Below are 17223 nucleotides of genomic sequence, written 5' to 3'. Positions count from 1 at the left end.
CCTCAAGTCATCCATGAGGATTAGAATCAATTTCTTCCAAACACCTATTAATGTTGATATTTTGACCTCCTTCCATGAATCACAAATGTTAATGGCATCTAGAATGGTGAATCCTTTCCAAAAGGTTTTCAACTTACTTTGCCCAGATCCATCAAAGGAATTATTATCTATGGCAGCTATAGCTCTATAAAATGTAAATGTTAAAATAAAAGACTTCAAAGTCCAAATGACTCCTTGATCCATGGGCTGCAGAATGGATGCTGTGTTAGCAGGCATGAAAACAACATTATGTCATTGTACATTTCCATCAGAGCTCTTAGGCGACCAGGTGCATTGTCAATGATGGATGATGTGCTATCACCCAGGCTTTGTTTCTTCCATTTATAGAGTATAGGCCAAGTAGATTTGGCATAATTCTTAAGGGCCCTAGGATTTTCAGCATGGTTAACAAGCACTGACTTCAGCTTAAAGTCACCTGCTGTATTAATCCCTAACATAAAAGTCAGCCTGTCCTTTGAAGCCAGACATTGACTTCTCTCTAGCTATGAAATCTTTGATGGCATCTTCTTCCAATCAAAGGCTATTTGGTCTACACTGAAAACCTGCTGTAGTGTAGCCACCTTCATGAATCATCTTAGCTGGGTCTTCTGGATAACTTGCAGCTACTCATCAGCACTTGCTACTTCACCCTGCTCTTCTGTGTTATGGAGACAGCTTCTTTCCTTAAACCTCATGAACCAACCTCTGCTAGCTTGCAACTTTTCTTCTTCAACTTCGTCACCTCTCTCAACCTTCAGAGAACTGAAGAGGTAAGGCCTTGCTCGGGATTAGGCTTTGGTTTTTAGGAGAATGTTGTGGATGGCTTCATCCTCTATTTAGACCATTAAAAATTCTTCCATTAGTAGCAATAAGGCTATTTCGCCTTCTCATCATTTGTGTGTACACTGGATTAGCACTTTTAACCTCCTTCAAGAACTTCTGTTTTGCATTTGCAACTTGGCTGTTTGGTACAAAAGGCCTAGCTTTTGGGCTATCATGGATTTTGACATGCCCTCCTCACTAAGCTGAATGACTTTTAGTTTTGGATTTACAGTGAGAGATGTGCACCCCTTCCTTTCACTTTAACACTTAGGTCACTGCAGGGTTATTGACTGGCCTAATTTAAATTATTATTGTGTGTCAGGACACCGGGAGGCCTAAGGAAAAGGGAGGGACAGGAGAAGGGCCAACGGGAGGAGCAGTCAGAACACACACAGCATGTATAGATTAAGTTTGCCATCTTATGTGGGTGCAGTTGGTGCATCCCAAAACAATATTAACATCAAGATAACTGATCGCAGGATAAAGAAGATATGGTATAGATACACAATGGAATATTACTCGGCCATAAAAAAAAGAATGAGATCTTGTCATCTGTGACAACATGGATGGATCTAGGTGGCATTATGACAAGAGAAGTCAAACAGAGAAAGACAAATACCACATGATTTCACTTAATGTGGATAAAAAAAACAGAATCAAACACATAAATACAGAGTACAAATGATGGTTGCGGGGGTGGAGGGGGGAGTGTGGGATGGGCAGAATGGGTGAAGGGGAGTGGGAGATACAGGCTTCCAGTTATGGAATAAGTCACGGGGGTGGGGCTGGGGCTGGATGGCTCAGTCAGTAGAGCATGTGACTCTTCATCTTGGGGTCATAAGTTCAAGCCTCACATTGGGCACAGAGCTCACTAAAAAAAAAAAATCATGGAGATAAAAGATACATATAGGGAATATAGTTAATGGTATTATAATAGAACTGTATATGACAGATGGTAACTACACTTGTGAGCACAGTATAATGTACAGACTTGTGGAATCACTATGTTGTACTACTGAAACTAATGTAACATTGTGTGTCAACTCTATTTCAATTAAATGAAAGAGCTCACTGATCAGGGATCACCATAACAAATACAATAATGAAAAAGTATGAATATTACAAGAATTACCAAAATGTGACACAGAGATACAAAGCGAGCTGTTGGGAAAAATGGCACCGATAGACTCGCTCAACACCACAAACCTTCAATTTGTAAAAAAAAAAAACCCCAAAAAAACAGTATTTGCAAAGCACAATAAAGTGAAGAGCAATAAAACAAGGTATACTTGTACTTAACTAAACAAGGGTAGCTTTTCATACCATCTTCAATTATGAGTTCCAGACTCCTAATTCCCTTTTTAGATAAAAACTTTTCAAGATTAGAAACATAAGCCATAGGAAAGACTGTAACATGAACTGAAAGCAAGGTTTCTTCTATGAGTTTGATAAATATTCATAATGGTGATTATGATGCCAAGTCATTATTTGCATGCAAAGGTTTTCCTTCCTCAAAACACCTTGATTTTAGCATTTTGGGTTTCACTAGATTAAAAGCAGAAGTGAATTCTATTACAAGGCCACTTCCCTTTTCTGAATAATGGGGTTTAAATAGTTTGGTGGCTTTCAGGTTGGAGGTCTCAACTCATAAGATCCGGAGGACTCAGCTTATGAGTTCATCCATCAGAGTCTACTGAAATCCCTGTGCTTTGAAGAGCTGTTAGACCTCACAGGGTGGAGGTGAGTTGAGAAGATGTCACAGAGGAGAAAGGCAGTCTCCACATAGGTCACAATTGTGTAGCTGTGTACGCTGCACATGCTGCATATCCATTATAGCATTTGGCGAATAATAAAGGTTCATTTTTCCTTCAATTTACTTTTAGAATCCTTAATGTTACCTCTATGAACAATATATTGCCATGAACAATGAAATGCCATGGGTTAAAACACACTTGTAACTAGTGTCTCTAAAATTGGGTCACATCAAATCTATAACCTTGAAACTAAGAATTTCCTTTTAGACTTCATGCCAATATATCCGCCACATAGAAGAACAAGTGCACCAGGGGGTGAGGTGGGAGAAAGAACCTAGATAGTAATCATGGTAACCTGATGAATGAGGTAACCCCACTCAAGTACCTGGCACCTGGAGCTCCTTTAACCTTGGTTCCATTTCCCTCCCCCACACAAGCCACTACATGATTTGATCTAAGAACTGAAGTGGATAATGATTCAAAATGAATAATCAAAATTGCCTCCCAATTCCCCAAACCTGTAAGGTCCCTTAAGGATCTACAAGTGTACTTTTGCTCACAAGAGAATGAAACAAATCACTCTCAGCCAAGGTAATCTTCACTAATTCTTACTTAAAAGGTCATGTTGAAAAGCAGAATACAGGTATTAAGAGAAAAATTGTAGCTTTAATAAGGTTAATAATATTTCAATCAACAAAAGTGGGCAGGAAAAGGCCATAAAAATGTAAAAACCCCACCACTTCAGTAGTAGTATGCTTTAATATTAAGGTATTCACAAAACGTTGGGGGGCTGGATATTAAAGCATACTACTACTGAAGTGGTAGGGTTTTTACAGACTAACTTCTCATAAGCCTGCGGCTAAGGTACTATGTTCGGGAAAATCCACGCAGAGGGAATGAAAGGCTGTTACCGTTTCTGTGCTGACATTAAGAGAGTTAACTCGATCGGAAGCAAGTGTTTAGGACACGCCTTCTCACCTCCCTCCGCCCTGCGCCATGCCCGCGACCGCCAGTTCACCCTAGAGGACCCCGACATTAGGTGCCAAGTCATAAGTGCAAAGAAACTTACTCTTCTCGGGAGGGAGTGGCCCGGCCGGGTCTCGAGGCCCCTGGCCGGTGGGCTCCGATTCTGAGCCGGGGCAAGGCTCAGGCCCCGGTCCCTCCTGGCCTCGCCACCCTTCGGGGCCCGAGCCGGGCGCCCCTAAACCCCGGCCAACCAGGCGTCCCCTCCCCGCCCGCGGTGGCACCCCGTGCGACTCCTCAGCCCCGCACCTGAGGATGTTGTCCGCATAGGTGAGCAACAGCTTGGAGGCCTCCAGAAAGGTCTCTGGGGTGTTCTGGCACAGCTCGGCCACAGCCGGGGACGCGGACCCCGACGCGCTGCCCAGCGCCGCTGCCGCCATGCTTGAGCGCCCGCGGCCGTCGCCGCCCCTCGCGCGCCGCGTCCCGCACTGAGCAGGCGCTACAACGCGCGGCCTCCTCTGCGGCGAGCCGGGAGGGGCGGGGCGCTCGACCCGAAGGTGGGGGGGCTTGGAGGGGAGGGGCGGGGGACTGGTCTGGAGGGGCGGGGGCGGCCTCAGCGCGGCGGGCTGGGGGTGGTTCCGGGAGGCTTTGCCGTTTGGACCTGGAGGGACTGGGGCATCGTCGCCAGGGCCTCGGGGCTTCGATCAGAAGGAAGGGGCGGGGTGCTTGATTGTCAGGGCTCGGGGGCTTCAGCTAGGAGGAGCAGGGAGATGCTGGCCTGTTTGTCCCAGAAATCCGCTCCTTCCGCGCCCTAGAGTGGGCTTAGATTGATCCAGCCACGAAGGTGGGGAAACCCTGTAGTACAACCACCCCTTTTCCCCGAACAAAGCAATCTTATAGCTTCCTCCTCCCAGACTGCCAGGTGTTCCTAGATACGTGTGGATGAAAAGACCCCAGAAGGAAGGAGCAACACATGTTTAAAACCAAACGGGTGTCTGTATACTCTGCTGGGTTTCTGGTATATATATATTCTTTTTAGAATTAGATGAATGAAAAATCTTTTTCGTAAGTACCAGTTCAAATAGTATGACGTCTCCGTAAAGAAGTAGTTTTCAAACCGCAGGTTGCAAAGTAGTGGGTTGTGGACTCAATTTACCGTGTAGTGACCAGCATAAAACCTACGTACCATAAGGACAAAATAGAATAGAATAAAATGGGAGGGGGGGGGTTGGCAGTAAAAATATGCATCTCACATAGTAAGGGCAGGTATTATTTTGTGACTTTGTATCACAGGTAGATCATGTCATTAATGTCCTTTATTCCTTTTAGAAGATGAATCTTAACTTCTTTAATCCATTCTCTGCCTCACCATGTCCTTGAAAGTGTACTTTACCAATGGCTTCCTTCTTTGCAGACAGACCTACCTTTCAAACCTCAACAAATATTTTTCTTGACCTTGTTTTTAAGGTAAGTTATTTGCGTAAGTAGCTTATTTAAATGTTCTTGATGATTTATCTTCTGTTTGCTTCTTAAATTTGAACTTTTCTTTCAGTATCTCAGAGCAAGACCTTGAACTATGCCATCTGCTTCAATCACCATTCATCTGCTAGATATGTGGGAAAAGTTTTTAATATGTAGGTTTTTGGACCAGCTTCCAAGACTAGTGTGTTTAACTGATGGTATGTTACTAGCTGCTGTAATTAAAATTTTCAGTGACTTAACACAAGAGAAATTTCCTTCTTGCCACATAACAGTTTAAAAAACAGGTGTCAGGGACACCTGGGTGGCTCAGTCAGTTAAGTGTCTGCCTTCGGCTCAGGTCATGATCCTGGGGTCCTGGGATCGAGTCCTGTATCAGGCTCCTTGCTCAGCGGGGAGCCTGTTTCTCCTCTGCCTGCAGCTTCCCCCGCTTGTGCCCTTTCTCTCTCTCTGATGAATAAATAAAATCTTAGAAATAAATAAAAAGCAGGTGTCATTAGTCAATGGGCAACTTTCCTCCATGTAATGATTCAGGCTCCCAGGCTCCTTCCATCCTGTAGCATAGAGGTCAACAAACATTTTTTTGTTGGGCCAGATTGTAATGTTTAAGGCTTTGTGGCCATAGGGTCTCTGTTTCAACTCTTTTAATTCTGCCTCTGCCCTTGTAGTTCTGTAGACAGTACTCTGATATGAATGGGCATGGCTGCATTCCCATGAAACCGTTTACAAAAACAGGCAGCCTGCTGGATTTGGCCTGTAGTTGGCTAACTCCTGCCATAGAGCCTCAGAGACTTCTGCATTTAGTTAGTGGTTGGGCAAAAAGAAGGCATACCTGCTTCTTAACCACATGCGCCCAAAATGACATACAGCATTTTCTCTACCATAAAATTGGAGAAAATGAAGCCCCATCTAGATAAAAGAGGGAAGGCTGGGAAATGTAGTCCCTAGCTGGACATGTACTACCCACAACTCTAAAGGATGGAAAGGTGCGGGGAAAGGGGCCTAGAATTATAGCTAGCTGTCTCTAACCACAAACTATATTCACCTTAATTTGAGTTTCTTTTTTCACATTTATTTATCCTTATAGTAGCTTAAAGTTATTATATACTATATAGTATTTTGACTTTTTTTTCTTCAAATAAATTCTTAGGAGGAAACCCAGTATATAGAAAACACCAATGTGGACATGCTCTAGAATTGAAGCTGGTGGAGGGGGCGTGGCGGGCAGAGGGACAGAATGCCTGCCATCAGCTTAGCCTGTCTCTTGACAGAGATAATGGCCACCAGGCATCTTTGTGGGGAACATGCAAGCACAGTGTGAAAACCAATGCCATAGAGTTAATATTGTAATAATAATGCACAGTCTAAGAAATCATAGAAATCATCATTTTGAGGGTAATTTAGTAAGTTGTTTATTTTAAATCACCTGAAATTTAAATCATTCCAAATTACTGTTTACCAATATTCCTGTTGAAGTACTTGAGTAAATACAAGTCTCTCTTGGATATCACCATTTATGCAGCTGTTAAGAGGGTTTATTATAAGGGACTTTGACTCGTTCTTTTCCCTGTCTGCTTCTTCCACTAAGTTGAAAATATTTTTTTGGTTCCTTTAGAAAAGTTGAAGATAGTAGGCTACTCTTAATCTCTTTATACTTTAACATTGCTTCAACTAAAGGTTGTTCTAGTTTTAAATCAGTGATCTTTCCGTTATTTTTTTTACTCCAAAATAATAAAATTTTTTTTTTTTTAGGATTCCACCTTTATTAAGCACACCATCATTAGAGTTGACACATGGTGGCACTATTCTTAAATGGAATAGAAAAAAGAAATAACCCATTAAATTTCCCTAGGATCAGTTTTGACATAAAAAAGAAAACACTGACCTCAGTGAAGACTGTAACAAGGAGAAGGGGTGAAGCCTTTTAGGAACTGGTGCGGTGATTCACTATTGTGTGATTGCATTAAGTGATTAACCAACAATTATTTATTGAGCACCTGTTGTGTACAAAGCAGTCTGAGGAAGGACATAAGAGATTTTGAATCTAGTAGGAAAGACTGAACTGATGATCATACCTTACACACAGGCAGCCCTTGAGTTGATGAAATAAGTTACTGTGAAAAGAAAAAAAAGTCATTTGTAGAAAAACACACAAAGCAGTGTATATATACTAACCAATAGAAGTCTATGTGTTTATTCATTCATTTCATAATTCAGTCATTCACCAAATATTTATGAAGTGGCTACTACATGCCTGGCACTGTGCTAGGTACTGTGAAGCAGTGAAGTAGATAAGCATTGGCCCTGCTTTCATGGAAATCAGAGTTTACAGCCGTGGTTAAATCAGCATCAGCATCACCAGCAAGGAATATGGTACTAAATCATTTTATGGCTATTGGATTATCATAGACATTCTTACCCCTTTCCAAACCAAAGGAAAGGAGATCAGAGGTAGAAATAAAAATGAAATGACTTTTTGGTGGTTTTACTTTTCTACAAGATTTTAATTGATTTGTCACTTCTTATCCAAGATAATCTTGTGATATTACAAAAGAAAAAACAGCACATTAAAACTGTATGTTTCATAGGAGTTTGGGTTCAAAAGAATTCTTTTCACACTGTAATTTCAACATATTGCAAACAATGAAAAGGGACAGCAAGGTTGGATATTTCTCACTCACAAGTTTTAGTTATTTTATAACCACATGTGTTTGTTTAATTCCTCTTAAATTAACTCTCTAGTTAATGAATGAAGGTCATGCTAAGAAGTAACTGAATAGGCCTTGGATCAAGGAAGACTAAAGGTCATACTGGGCTTTCCTAAACTATTTTATGGAAAGTACATTTCCAAACTAACCAGGAAAAGCTAAGCTTGACCAAAATTATTCTCTAGAGCTGGGAAAGAAGGCAGAGCACTAGTAAACAATCATTTCAAGACACACTGTCCAGAAAGAAACAAATATGGCTGGGAGGATCAGATGCAGATTACATCACCAATCCTTTATCTAAAAAAGAAAAAGGACACAAACCTCATACCTGGGATAGCATGTGAGCAACAGATGGTCATCTAAATAAATACCTTGCTGCTTTCCTTTTTTAAAAAAATATTTCATGTTATATTTTTCCCTTTATCGATTCACAGCTAACTGAACAAATGAAGTTTTTTTTTAGACACTTAGGAATAAATGTCTGTAATCTGTTTTTGTTTCCATTCTTGTTAGACATTGTGCATGGCATTTTTCAGCCCTGCCCCAGATCCAACAATATTTGTTTATTGTAGAAAAAATAGTAAATAAGACTAGGCAAAATGGGGGAACTTCACAATCTGTACATCCTTGCAGATCTTAAAATAAATAAATATATACACACACGTATTTTAAAAAGTATATATATTTTGTAACCTGTATCTCCTAACAGGGTTTCGACCTCTTTCCACAGCCTTTAGTTGTACTACAAAATAACCCATTTCCTGATGTTGGGCACTTTGGTTAGTTCTACTTTACTATTATAAACAGCTTTGGGAGGTACAGTAATGACTTTAAGGCTACAGTAATTTCCTTAATTCTTCCCAAGGATTTCAGTAGAATATGACAGCGTCCCTTCTCCCAGCAGATGGAAATATTTGGACATCATTACCCCCCCTCAAAATCCTTTTCTGATCGGCAAAAAGCTATCTCCTCGCGTCCTGTGCACGTTCTTAATTATCATCCAGTCACTGAAGTCGCACGAGGGCCGTTCCCTCCCGTGCAACCTGAGCCTCGCAGTCACCCGCGGTATGACCTCCACCAAGGTGACGCGAAGGAAGGGCCAGTGGCCGCACCCGGCTCAGACGTAGCGCGTGCGTGTGCGCGCGCATGAGCGGACGTGCGTGTGCAGACGGCGGCTGCGCGGCCGGCGCCAGGCCTGGTGAAGGTATCAGCTGCTTGCTAAGCTTCTCCTTCCGCTCCTCCACCGCCAGATCGGGTGGGGGTTGGATCGGAAAAGGGGAGTCTGATGACCCGGGCCTGGTGTCTTTCCCTCTCGGCATGCTTTCTTCGGGGGGTGGGGTGGGGTGGGGTGGGGTGCGGTGCTTGGGAGGCGGTGTGGGGAGCTGGTCACGCCCCCTCACTCCCAAACCCCGCCCCTGGGTTAAAACCCTAATTATCTCCACGTTTTTGAAGATCAATAACGTTCACTTACTCCTACCTCAAAGAATAGGCCCTGAAGTGTTTTTTGTGTCATTGGCACCAGAAATACTTCTTAGCATAAGGCCTCAGTAATCCTGATAAAGGATGCTTTCTGCAGTCCATAAAAGGCTGGGAATGCCTTTATGTTTTTCATGGTGTAATTCTGTTGTGGTGAATTGAATGAATCATCATTTCACCTCTTTGTCTTGGAATGTCTGAGGGTACTTACAGTCTAAAAAGGGAACTCCAAACAGTTGGTTTGACGATAAGTATAAAGTGATGTTAACGTTATTTTCCTTGTGTTCGTTAACAGCTCACACCGAGCACCTGAAAGAAGTTTTCGGCTATTGTTTCCTAGGCCTATAAGCTATTTAAACAGCAGTGATTACCTCCTGAACGTGTTGTGATCTGTTTCAGGAATGTGCTTCTGATCATCTGAATCAACCATGGTGTCAAACTGCTTGGAAAATTTATTAAAAATTACAAGCTCTCATCTATATTCGAGATTATGCCAGCGATTATTAGGAAGTAAAAGGTTTTTCGGAACTGCGCCAACGTTCAGATTTCGTAGGCGGGTTGTCATTACAGGCATTGGCTTAGTGACTCCTCTGGGTGTTGGAACTCAGCTGGTCTGGGATCGTCTTATTCGAGGAGAGAGTGGAATTATTTCACTGGTCAGTGAGGAGTATAAGAATATCCCTTGCAGTGTTGCTGCTTATGTGCCAAGAGGTTGTGATGAAGGTCAGTTCAATGAACAAAACTTTGTGTCCAAATCCGATATCAAGTTCGTGTCTTCTCCCACCATTATGGCCATTGGGGCTGCAGAGTTAGCCATGAAAGATTCTGGCTGGCACCCTCAATCAGAAGCGGATCAAATGGCTACCGGAGTTGCAATTGGCATGGGAATGGTTCCTCTTGAAGTTGTTTCTGAAACTGCTTTGATGTTTCAGACAAAAGGTTATAGTAAAGTCAGCCCATTCTTTGTCCCTAAGATTCTGGTCAATATGGCAGCAGGCCAGGTCAGTATTCGATATAAACTCAAGGGCCCCAATCATGCAGTGTCTACAGCCTGTACCACAGGAGCTCATGCTGTGGGAGACTCTTTTAGATTTATAGCCCATGGTGATGCTGATGTGATGGTGGCTGGAGGTACAGATTCTTGCATTAGTCCTTTATCTCTTGCTGGGTTTTCCAGAGCCCGTGCTCTGAGCACAAACCCTGATCCTAAGTTGGCATGTAGACCATTTCACCCAAAGAGAGATGGTTTTGTCATGGGAGAAGGTGCAGCTGTGCTGGTGCTGGAAGAATATGATCATGCTGTTCAACGAGGGGCCCGGATCTATGCAGAAGTTTTGGGCTATGGACTCTCAGGTGATGCTGGTCACATAACTGCGCCTGACCCTGAAGGAGAAGGTGCCTTAAGGTAAAGACTTGTTTTGTTTTTAAAAGATTTATTTACCTATTAGAGAGAGAGAGCATGTGTGGGGGAGGAGCAGAGGGAGAGGAGAGAGAATCCCAAGCAGAGTCCACGCCGATCCCATGATCCCAGGACCCCAAGATCACAACCTGAGCCGAAACCAGGAGCAGCTCAACCAAGGGCCGCTCAACCAGCTGCACCACCTAGGTGCCCCAAGACTTACTCTATTTAAAATATTTCTTCAAATAAGACATTTTATTAGACTTTCAAACTGGGGAGTCCAATATAGTAGTATCTGCCCTTGGTGTACAGTATCTTTGATGTTTTTCCATTTTAGACTAGACAAAATGGTTTTGAATTCTTTAACATGTTTGTAAGATTTGAAACCATTTGAACGTCTTTAACAAACATTGGATTTTAGTTAAGGCCTGTAAAGTTGTGAAGAGGGCCATGTGTGTCTTTGCCAATTTTTCATACTTCCAGTTGTGCTTAACAACTGTCAGAGTGCTCCCTCCCACAGTCCTCCTCTTTGGCCCTTCATCAGACTCAGACGGTAAAGTCAACCCTTCTAGTTGTGTCTGGTCTCTGTGCCATTTCAACAGGGTTCTGCTGTTACTAAATCAGTACTTTCTAACTTTTCACTACCCAGGGATTCTGACTCTAGGCCTGGGGTGGTGCTAGAGATTCTGCCTTTCTAACAAGCTCGCATGATGCTGATGCTGCTGGTCTGAGGACCACAATTTGAAAAGCAAGTTGATATTGCAGAATAGATAGTTAAAAAAAAAAAAAATCCCTGTTAATGTGTTAGCTAATAGGTTAGCCTGCTTAGATCATATTATGTTTTTTGTTTTTTGGGGTTTTTTAAATAATTTTTTTTTTTAAAGATTTATTTACTTGACAGAGAGAGAGACAGCGAGAGAGGGAACACAAGCAGGGGGAGTGGGAGAGGGAGAAGCAGGTTTCCCGCGGAGCAGGGAGCCAGACACCGGGCTCGACGTGGGGCTCGACCCCAGGACACTGGGATCATGATCTGAGCCGAAGACAGATGCTTAACGACTGAGCCACCCAGGCGCCCCTAAATAATTCTTATTTATTTATTTGACAGAGAGAGAGCGAGAACAAGCAGGGGGAATAGCGGGCAGAGGGAGAAGCAGGCTTCCCGCCGAGCAGGGAGCCCGATGCAGGACTCGATCCCAGGACCCAGGGATCATGACCTGAGCCAAAGGAAGACACTTAACCAACCGAACCACCCAGGCGCCCGATCATATTATGTTTTAACCAGTTAACTTGACCAAGGGTTGGCAGACCTTTTCTGTAAAGGGACAAATAGTATTTTCAGCTTTGTGGGCCATAGGGTCTCTGTCACAATTATTCAAATCTGTCTTCTAGTGTGAAAGCAGCCATAGACAATACAAAAATGAATGGATGTGCTCCAGTGAAAGTACAGTTGACCTTTGAACAATGCAGGGGTCAGGGGCACTGGCCCACCGTGCAGTCAGAAATCCATGTATAACTTTGACTTCTCCAAAACTTAACTACTAATAGGCTATTGTTGACAAAAAGCCTTCCTGATAACATAGTCAACATACACGTATTTTGTGTATGTATTATATACTGTTTTCTTACAATAAGGTAAGCTAGAGAAAAAATGTTGTTAAGAAAATCATAAGGAGGAGAAAATACATTTATAGTACAGTAGTGTAAAAAAGTCCACATGTAAGTGGACCCACACAGTTCAAACCCATGTTATTCAAGGGTCAGCTGTGTTTGTAAAAACAGGCATCTGGCCAGGGCCATACTTTACTGGCCTCTGAATTATGCTTTTGAGTTTTGGTAAATAGTTGCTGGTGCTAGAAGTATCAAACATAGTAGCCAGCTACATGAAGAACTAGTTATATTCAGGTGAAACCCTTCATCACACTTCAAATTATACACTGAGATGCCTCTTAAGGAAATATATGCAACCCAGAGATCGGGAACTAAAAGAGAAGGTGTTGACATTCATGATGTTTTCAAAGATTCTTCCAGAGAAATGTTTTCTTTTTGGATTTGTTTTTTTTTTTTTTGGCTTGGCGTTGTACTTCATTTATTTAGAATTCTTAAAGCTTAAATAGAATTTTGAGAGGTTATTTGAAGCACCAAAGTAATGGTGCAGACATCTTTAGATTATTGGGAAATATGCCAAGTTTTATATTTAAACGTGAGAAAAAATTAAAACACGGTTATAAAATTTTTCTCCACATTTGGAATCACTACATACACACACACACACACCCCACTGATAAATTCCTAGAAGAAAAACTATTCTAGGCTTGAGTCAACATGGTTTTTCCCCAGGGAAAAATACCAATTCAAGTAAGTGGAAATACATTTTGTTAGAGATTATAAAACCCATAGGCCTTTGTATTTATCTCATGGTGTTGAATCAGTCCAGGGTACTGGGGGTGACTCATTATTCCTGTGCAGGTGGCATTCTAACTCCTATGGTAATCCAAGTTGGGGTTCTGTTATTAGAGGAAAGGAGTCTCTTCATCCAGCATGTATGTTTATTTCTTTCTCATAAGCCATATAAGGACTCCTGTGTTCAAACTAAACTTAGTTCTGATAAATTTCTTTCCTTATTTTATTAGATGTATGGCTGCAGCTGTAAAAGATGCAGGTGTACAACCTGAAGAGATATCCTATGTCAACGCACATGCTACTTCCACCCCATTGGGAGATGCTGCTGAAAACAAAGCTATCAAAAATCTTTTCAAAGACCATGCACCTTCCCTTGCGGTTTCTTCAACTAAGGGAGCCACGGGACATCTGTTGGGAGCTGCAGGGGCGGTTGAGGCAGCTTTTACTGCTCTGGCTTGTTATTATCAAAAACTACCACCTACTTTAAACCTGGACTGTACAGAACCAGAATTTGATCTCAATTATGTTCCACTAAAGGCACAGGAATGGAAAATTGAGAAAAGACGTATTGGACTCACCAATTCCTTTGGTTTTGGTGGTACTAATGCAACACTTTGTATTGCTGGCATGTAGGACAAATCATTTGTAATTAAACATTGATTTTTAAAACATATGAACTATATTAAGTGGAGAATTAAAATGTTTATATAAATATATCAATATGTATCAATCTATATATATCAGTCTATATCAATACCCATATACCCTTCATCGGTGTCAGGGTTTCTCAGCCCTGCCACTATTGATATTTTGGACAGGATAATTCTTTGTTGGGGTAAGGGGAGCTGTCCTATATGTTATAGGATGCTTAGCAGCATCCTCATCTTTACCCACTAGATTGCAGAAGCACGGTCTTCTCTAGTTCTGACAACCAAAATGTCTCTAGACATTGCCAGGTATTTTCTGGGTGGCGAAACAGTCCTCATAGGAGAACCACTGATCTCTATTTTCCTAATACTCTAGGTCACACAGCTCTTTGATGTTTCACCCGCTCTTGTCCCTTCCACAAACATTGGGTGAGTAGCTGCTCTGTGCTAGGCAAGATTGTTGCATTGTACAACTCCAGGCATGCCATTCCCATACAACATAAGGAGAAGGAATACAAATATAACTGGGAGTTTGCCTCAGTGATCAGCATTCTCTGAATAAAGCAGTCAACCAGCAATGAGCTCTTTACCCCTTCTATCTAGCTAGCTCTCTTTTCTTCATATTATCCATACAGAGATGCAGTCGATTAGTGAAATTTCCCTAAATGTCCCAGTCATGAGTTCTCTGAAAGAAGGAGAGAAGATTGGTTTGGTGTTTCTTACTCTTTTTGTATTTATGGTGGCAGCTAGTGATTAATGGAGATAAAGGTCCTTGGGAACTTGCTGGTGACTTAAGCCACATCACCTCAGCCCACCTTTATTGCAGCTATGGTAGATAATTTTTGTGTCTGCTTCTAATGTCCCCTGCCAGTGCTGGTGGTGCCTCTTAATTTTCCACCCTGGGGCTTTGTCCAGGGGACATCCCATCTGGCTGGGAGCGTTGGGAAGGGGACAGGGACAAGTCCCCTGGAGCAGCAGTCAAAACCAGTGAGGGATAGGGTGAGTTGAGTGCGTCCGCCTCCTCTCAGAGGCATAGTTCATGTTCTCTGCAGTTCCTCAGGGGGCTTCTGGTCAGATAAAACTTTAGTGCTCAGGCATTAACCAGCTCAATAACCCTCTTTACTGGCTTTTACCCCCTTCCCTTTCGTCCCTTCCTGAGTTTTACCCTGCTCCCGGAAATCACCTCCTAAACAAACTACCTTGCATTAGCCTCTGCTTTGTGGGAGACTCAGACTAAGGCAAGAAGTGTGTGTTGAAATGGTAGCAAAGGGCTAGAGTGAGTGAGTGGATAAATGGAGCATATATGTTTCTGCAGAACTGAATAGTGTTCCACACGTTTTAATAGGCTGGATATATTGTCTGTCTACTGACTTTAACTATGGCACTTTATCCCCTGTATGACTTAAGATTGCACCCATGTTCATTCAGTTATAATCTGTTTTAACGGTCACTGGCACATATTAATTTCCTCAACCAAAATTTGTTGGGTGCTAACTATGGCCCTGGTTTTGTACTGGCCACTGATGATAAAGTGATATGTCAGGGAAGGTTTCCTAAAAGAAGCTGAGCCCATATGGGTGCATAGGTCTCAGCCAGGTTAAGGGGAAGAGAGGAAAGGAAGGAAGAGTATTGCAGTCTTGAGGAATAGTGTAGAAAGGTTAGAAAAGCTAAACATAAATACATACAGCCTGAGATTGGGGGCGGTGGTGGCGAGGAATAGGAGATACAGCAAAAAATCTGCTGGAAGTCAGGTCACAAGGAACCTTACAAGTTTTGTTAAGGACATAAAAGTAACGGGAGGTCATTTAAGGTAAGGTGAGGATGGTTTTGTAAGGTGTCGACTTGGCTAGGCTGACCTGCATTTCCTAGAATTCTGTTTATGTTGTTGGTTAGTGCTGGCCTCAAGAGATTCTTGTGGGAGATTTGGGGGGTGGGTGGGGGTGAAGCAGCAGCCATTTTTTAGCAGATACGTGTTGGGGCTTTGCTGGCTCACCTTGATGACGAGGCAGTGGCTGAGCCCGCAACTGCTTTCCCTTCCGCTGGATCTTCCTTCTGTTTCCCTGACTCCTGGACCAGGTATGTGTCTAGCTCCATGATAATGAAGGGCCCCAGCTTTGCCCCATACCACCACCGTCAGACGCAGCAAGGCCTGAGTGATTTCAGTTCATTCCCGCGGTGGTGGGTTCCAGCTTGTTACTGAAACTTTACATCCATCTTCCCTTCCCAACTGCCTGCCCTGTGGACTTCAGATGGATCAGAGCATCAGCATCAGAGGATAACAGGTGAACGTAACAGCCTCATAGAGACTGTTGAACCACTTCTCCTAGAAGAGGAAGCTTAGTGGGACAAATAGCTCCTAATGCTGCGGTAGGTTTCAGGTTCACTCTGGTCCTCACCCTCCCCATAATCCACTATTCATCCTGAATTCTTCCTCGCACTCAGTTGTTACCATGGCAGGCCTTGCTGGCTTTCCTGGTGGTGTGACTCAAACCTTCATTCCCGACAGCCTGGGCCCTAGGCAATCATACCACACCTTTTCCAGACAGCAGTTGCTGTTTGTGTCTAGACCACTGGCATCAGGAGGCAAGGAAATACCAGAAGGTGCCCAAGTACACCACTTAGATTCCACACATATTCTCCCTGTCCTCCTTGTAAAGCAGCACCACCTTCTTCAGCTGATTAGGGTCAAATACCACAGCCAGTATGTTGACTTTCTGGGCTCCGGGCACAAGGAGTCCAAAGTGTCCTAGTGGTAACTATAGTTTGTTGTTCAATGTGGCACTTTCTGTGTTTCCTGGCAAGAATATGTATACCCTTTGGAGACCAGAATTCTAACACTGAAGAGCCCAGAGTTGCAAGGATGGGAAGTATAAAATTCCCCATTGTGATTGAATCATTGGGAGTGATGGTACGTAGGGCCACTCCTGTTCCCCACACCCTTTGTGTTCTTCTTATTGGGGACTTGACCCCATACAGAAGTCTTTGATTTTAGCATATACTGCATCTTGAAGATGGCACCACATTCAGGATATTGCTTCTGAGCTACTCATTAAGGTTTGCCTTTAGAAGACTGTTCCAGCATTCTCTGAGGCTGGCTGCTTCTGGATGGTATGACATGGGATACAACTCATGGATCCCATGTCATTGGCCTGCTCCTCTGGTCCATCCCCTTTGCTGTGCTGGAAGCCGCCCTGCTCGGTATTGGAGGAGTCATCAAGAGGATGTGTGTCACAGAAATAACCAAATTTCCATGTTAATCACATTGTAATGAACTCTTACCAGATCTTAACCATAGCTATTTTTTTAAAATTTATTTCTTTGAGAGAGCGAGAATGAGAGAGAGAGTACATGAGAGGGGAGAGGGTCAGAGGGAGAAGCAGGCTCCTCGCAGAGCAGGGAGCCCGATGTGGGACTCGATCCTGGGACTCCGGGATCATGACCTGAGCCGAAGGCAGTCGCTTAACCAACTGAGCCACTCAGGCGCCCCTTTAACCATAGCTATTTTTAAGTCTTATCATTTACAGACAGTTATTGCT

At 43.0% G+C, this 17223-nt stretch overlaps 2 protein-coding genes across 6 annotated transcripts in view; one reads left to right on the top strand and one right to left on the bottom strand.

The window, feature by feature from the left end:
• Positions 1–4083, bottom strand: part of NGLY1 (N-glycanase 1) — a 56430-nt gene extending 52347 nt beyond the window's left edge. Inside the window, exon 1 of one of the 2 annotated variants that reach the window (XM_027583399.2) lies at positions 3888–4083. In XM_027583399.2, the coding sequence (XP_027439200.2) occupies positions 3888–4018 (131 nt within the window). In that variant the 5' untranslated portion in view covers positions 4019–4083. The remainder of the gene's footprint in view (positions 1–3887) is intronic. The other variant, XM_027583398.2, reaches the window with a different exon arrangement.
• On the top strand, positions 3630–13711 carry OXSM (3-oxoacyl-ACP synthase, mitochondrial). Of its 4 annotated transcripts, XM_027583400.2 has the most exons (5): positions 4199–4422; positions 4993–5045; positions 8670–8969; positions 9537–10646; positions 13271–13711. In XM_027583400.2, the coding sequence occupies exons 4-5, from the start codon at positions 9670–9672 to the stop codon at positions 13671–13673; spliced, it is 1380 nt and encodes a 459-aa protein (XP_027439201.2). In that variant the 5' UTR covers positions 4199–4422; positions 4993–5045; positions 8670–8969; positions 9537–9669; the 3' UTR covers positions 13674–13711. The 4 variants fall into 4 exon arrangements, with proteins under 4 accessions (XP_027439205.2, XP_027439201.2, XP_027439204.2 ...); XM_027583404.2 differs by lacking the exons at positions 4199–4422; positions 8670–8969 and adding an exon at positions 3630–3908 and having other exon boundaries at positions 9641–10646; XM_027583403.2 differs by lacking the exon at positions 8670–8969 and having other exon boundaries at positions 9641–10646.
• Positions 13712–17223: the final 3512 nt, after the last annotated feature.

The sequence above is a fragment of the Zalophus californianus genome, chromosome 1 (genome assembly GCF_009762305.2).
Source record: "Zalophus californianus isolate mZalCal1 chromosome 1, mZalCal1.pri.v2, whole genome shotgun sequence".
Taxonomy (NCBI): domain Eukaryota; kingdom Metazoa; phylum Chordata; class Mammalia; order Carnivora; family Otariidae; genus Zalophus; species Zalophus californianus.
The sequence above is the reverse complement of the archived record's forward strand: the minus strand, read 5'-3'. Positions and strand labels throughout refer to the sequence as shown.

Excerpts from the sequence above, each read along its gene's own strand:
- OXSM (XM_027583404.2), top strand. The coding sequence starts at position 9,670 with ATGGTGTCAAACTGCTTGGAAAATTTATTAAAAATTACAAGCTCTCAT. Across the intron at positions 10,647-13,270 it reads GAAGGAGAAGGTGCCTTAAG|ATGTATGGCTGCAGCTGTAA; the intron begins GTAAAGACTTGT and ends TTATTTTATTAG.